General features: G+C 48.1%; 1 protein-coding gene across 1 annotated transcript; it reads right to left on the bottom strand.

The window, feature by feature from the left end:
- Window positions 1-1,991: 1,991 nt before the first annotated feature.
- Window positions 1,992-3,152, bottom strand: ONS95_004651 (uncharacterized protein; the record flags this gene model as incomplete). Its single annotated transcript, XM_058498019.1, has 1 exon — window positions 1,992-3,152. One exon carries the CDS (start codon window positions 3,150-3,152, stop codon window positions 1,992-1,994), a length of 1,161 nt encoding a protein of 386 aa, XP_058351529.1.
- Window positions 3,153-5,000: the final 1,848 nt, after the last annotated feature.

The following is a 5,000-nucleotide window of genomic DNA, read 5'->3' as shown; positions in this document are numbered from 1 at the left end:
ATATAGATATCGTCCAAATAAGCTATAATTGTAGCCTTCGGTAGGGTCTTTTGGAGGTGCTCTAGCAGGGGGCGGATCGCTAGAGAGAATAAGAGGGGGGCAATAGGGTCTCCTTGGCGTACTCCTTCAGCGCTTGCTAGCGTGTGGCCTTCGTTTGTTACTAGCACTGAAGGCTGGTTATAGGCCCATTTAGCGGTCCGATAGAGAGTAGGGGCGTATTTAGCGACTGCAGCTGCTATTGAGGTTCGTCCGATTCGGTTATAAGCGTTGATAAGGTCTAAGGAGGCGATTTGCTGAGTTTTTAGGGTATTTGGGCCGGTAATAGCGTCGTCAAGGAGGAAGATTATAGGCTCTACACCACCTGGGGTGCTAACGCCTAATTGGCAGGGTAGAAGCATAGACGGCTTGAAGGAGCTGATAAGGATCGCTTTTAGGGCTACCTTATAAATAAGGTCCCCTATAGCGATCGGTCGCACACCTCCGTCAGGCTTCTGAAGGCCTATAAGTCGGGAAGCACATAGGAGGTCGACCCCTGGAGCTGTACCCTGTCGAATCATATTCGCTAGGTGTGTAAGCGCTATAGTTACAGGGGAGTTTTCCGAATTTAGCGCTATATCAAGTAGCGGGCGGGTCCAGCCGCTGAGGCCAGGGGCTTTCTCTCTATTAATCGATCGAATAGCCTGTCGTATCGTTTCAGGGGTGATATTTTGCCCCGGGGAGGGGTTAGCGTTACTGAAGGGGTTATTATGCCCTATAGGGTGCTTCGAGTATAGCGTATTTAGCGTCTCTGGAGTGCTAGGAGCTAGAGGCGTAGGGTCGATTAGGGCTCTAGAGGCACGCCCTATATAGCCTTTTTCCAGAAGCTTAGTCGCTCTTTTAGCGGGGGAGTCGTTTGAGGGGGTAGGGAGTTCAGGGGGAGGTCCCTGAGTTTCAGGGATATCCGGTATAGTCGTAGGGTAGGCTTTCAGCGTTTTAGCGAGCTCTTCCTTCTGTAATCCTAGGCCGAGAACCCTGGGAAGCAGTAAAAAGTCCAGTAATTGCTTCTCTCTAGGCTGCCGTAAGAACGCTAAAGCCGCTCGATTAGCGGCCTCTGTAAATAGCGCTGCTTGCCTAGCGTGGAGACGTGTTTCAGGGACCTTAATAGTGCTATATCTCATGAGGGATTGCATATAGGGGTTTCTTAGCGCTGAGCTTATAGCGTTCAAGTGGTCTTTAGCGCTCTCGTCTAGGGGTGTAGGCGCTGAGGAAGCCTGTGGGTGTAGGGGTGTAGGTGCTGAGGTAGCCTGAGGCTGGGGGCAGTGGATCGATTGTTGTAATCCAAAGGGTAGCTCAGATGTGAGGGGGTCGGTAGGGCGTTTTAGTGTTGACGTTCTAGGGCGTTTAGGCGCTGAAGATGCTGTGCCTTGTGTTGATATAGGGCGTTTAGACGCTGTAGGCCCTATAGTACGGCCCTGGAGTGTTGGGTTACAGGGTAGGCTAGGTGTGGAGGTTTCGCAGGGTAGGTGAGTTGTGGTGTTTTTAGAGGGTAGGTGAGTTGTGGTAGTTTTGGAGGGTAGGTGTGTTGTAGGGGTTGTTGGGGGAGAAGAGCTTATTATTATAGGCTCTTTAGCGTGAGAGGGTGCTGAAGCTTGGGGAGCTTTAGGGGGTGGTTCTAGGGGTGAGTAGCTTCGGTTGCTTATAGGGGAGCCTACTCGTGATAGTCGAGGGAAGTAGGGGCTATCAGAGGGTAGGCTAGGTGTGGTAGGCGTCTTATCGGTAGGTGTAGTTGGTATAGGCGTTGAGATAGCGTCTTCAAAGCTAGGGGTAGGGGACGATGGCGCTGTAGAGGCACTATAAAGATCTTCGTCGGACGAGCTGTCTTTGATTATAGGCTCTATAGGCTGCGTAGGGCCTATCTTTTGGCGTGTCGTAGGGCGTTGAGCCCCTGGGGAGGGTGTTCTTGCAGGGCGTTTAGTGGACGGCTTCGGGGGTATATAGCCTGTAGCGACGATTTAGGCGTATGTAGGTGACGTAGAGCCTGTAGGCGTGGGGGGTCGAGAGCCTGGGAGGGAGTCTGGTTCAGGGCCTGTAGGGCCGTCGTACGCTGGGAGTATAGCGTCTACTTCCCCTGGAATCGAGTACCAAATACCCCGTGGGGTCTGAATCCTTCGGGTGCCTGTAGGGAGGTCGGGGCCTAGAGCCGTCGGGTACTTGGAGCCTGTAGGTACTGACGGTACAGGGGTCTTAGAGCCTGTAGGTGCTGAAGGTGCGGGGTACTTGGAGCCTGAAGGCGTAGGGTGCTTAGAGCCTGTAGGTGTTGAAGGTGCGGGGTACTTGGAGCCTGGAGCCGTAGGGTGCTTGGAGCCTGCAGGTGCTGAAGGTGCGGGGTACTTGGAGCCTGGAGCCGTAGGGTGCTTAGAGCCTGTAGGTGCTGAAGGTGCAGGGGTCTTGGAGCCTGCAGGTGCTGAAGGTGCGGGGTACTTGGAGCCTGGAGCCGTAGGGTGCTTAGAGCCTGTAGGTACTGAAGGTACAGGGGTCTTAGAGCCTGAAGCCGTAGGGTGCTTGGAGCCTGTAGGTGCTGAAGGCTTAGAGCCTAGAGGGGTGGCGGTAACTTGGGCGTAGGTAGGCGATTTAGGGCTATTTGGTGCTGAAGTTACAGGGGACGGAGAGCCTGTAAAGCCTGGGTAGATATCGAATGGGGGGCTTGGTAGGGGTGGAGGGGTACTGAGATTTCGGCTTGTAGGTGCTGGAGGCGACTTATACAGGCCTGTAGCCCCTGGAGCTGTAGGGTATTCAGAGCCTGAAAGGCCTAGAGAGGCTCTGGCCTTAGGGGTAGCGGCTCGAAAGGGTGCTAGTAGCTGAGGGAAATCGATTACAGGGTAGGGGGTGCCTATAGAATCGTCGATTTCAGCGTCTAAGGGTGCTGAGGCAGAGGGGGTAGTATGGATTCGGTGCTGCGTTGATACCCTAGAGCTACCGGTGATTCCGTGGATTTTAGCGCTATGAGTCTTAATCCCGTGGGCTCCTTTACACGCTGTAGCACAGGTAGGGCAGGGAACAAGGCCTATAGGCTGTAATTGAAGCTCTGTAAAGGAATCAGTAGGGTGTTTTTTACGAATATGATCGAGAATATCGATATATTCATTTTTACACGCGGGGCATTCGAACGGCATAGTAAAAGAGGGGTAGAGGGGTAATTGCGGGGTAAAGTGCGGGGTAAAAATCAGGGGAAATATGAAAACTTAGTGATTTATCAGTAGAATTGCGAGATAACTTATAAAAGTGATGATATCTCGAAAACTAGCCGGTAGAATCGATTTTTAGACGGTGGAAATTGATCCTTAGGTGCTGAAATAGGGGGGTAAGTAACGAATTAACGGTAAAAAATCGGAGAGGGCGACGGTGAGGTAGGCGCTAGTAAGGTAGGCGCCGGTAAGGTAGATAGGAGAGGCCTAGGGTAAGGCTTAGGGCAGGGATAAGGTAAGTATAGGGTCGATAATAGTAAAGTAGTTGAGAGAGTGATAATTCAGAAGGATAAAGTGAGAGAGTAATAAGGTAAGAGAGTAATAGTTTAGAAAGATAAGGTAAGAGAGTGATAATAGTCGAGAGAGTGATAATCGTCGAGAGAGTGATGATAGTTAAGAGAGTGATGATAGTTAAGAGAGTGATGAAGAGTGAATAATCGAAAGGGAATAGCCTTCTATATAACCCTAAGTCTGACCCTAAGCTCGACCCTAAGCTCGGCCCTAAGCTCGACCCGAAGTCCGACCCTAACCCTTAAAATATTAATTTCAAAGTATCAGTTATAAGGTTTAATCTATTGATTTCAAAGTATTAGTTATAAGGTTTAATCTATTGATTTTAAAGCATCGGTTATAAGGTTTAATCTATTGATTTCAAAGTATTAGTTATAAGGTTTAATCTATTGATTTCAAAGTATTAGTTATAAGGTTTAATCTATTGATTTCAAAGCATCGGTTATAAGGTTCAAGTTTTGATTTCAAAGCTTCGGCTCTAATAAATTTTATTCACCTTAAGTATAGCCCTATCCTCTACCCTATCCTTCACCTTATCTCTTACCTTTACCTTTATCTTTATTCTTTTACCTTTGATTCTTCGATTATCCTTTGATTTTCAGCCTTATATCTAGCCCTATCCTCTACCCTATCCTTCACCCTATCCTTCACCCTATCCTTCACCCTATCCTTCACCCTATCCTTCACCTTATCCTTCACCCTAAGTAAGGTTAATATTACTACTGTAATATCCGCTGCGCTAGTAAATTACATAGTATCTATTAGATACTATGTATCTAATTAACCTTATCCTTAACCCTAAGTCTGACCCTAAGTGTGACCCTAAGTGTGACCCTAAGTGTGACCCTAAGTGTGACCCTAAGTCTGACCCTAAGTCTGACCCTAAGTCTGAATATTATATTATATATAATACAAAGGGCTACGCCCTGCACGGCTTCGCCGTAAATTTGACGGTATAATAGGTATAATCGACCCTAAGTATGACCCTAAGTCTGACCCTAAGTATGACCCTAAGTATGACCCTAAGTGTAACCCTAAGTGTGACCCTAAGTCTGAATATTATATTATATATAATACAAAGGGCTACGCCCTGCACGGCTTCGCCGTAAATTTGACGGTATCTTATATATATAACGGCTTCGCCGTAAATTTGACGGTATAATAGGTAAAATCGACCCTAAGTATGACCCTAAGTATGACCCTAAGCCTGACCCTAAGCATTATATATAATATATAATATATAATAAACAAGGCTACGCCTTGCACGGCTTCGCCGTAAATTTGACGGTATAATAAGTGAAATTAACCCTAAGTATGACCCTAAGTCTGACCCTAAGTATGACCTTAGGGTTAGGGTTAGGGTTAGGGTTAGGGTTAGGGTTAGGGTTAGGGTTAGGGTTAGGGTTAGGGTTAGGGTTAGGGTTAGGGTTAGGGTTAGGGTTAGGGTTAGGGTTAGGGTTAGGGTTAGGGTTAGGGTTAGGGTTA

This window comes from Cadophora gregata, assembly GCF_030347475.1.
Source record: "Cadophora gregata isolate MNR1 chromosome Unknown scaffold_15, whole genome shotgun sequence".
NCBI classification, from domain to species: domain Eukaryota; kingdom Fungi; phylum Ascomycota; class Leotiomycetes; order Helotiales; family Ploettnerulaceae; genus Cadophora; species Cadophora gregata.
Note: the sequence above shows the minus strand (reverse complement) of the source record. Positions and strands in the feature narration are given on the sequence as shown.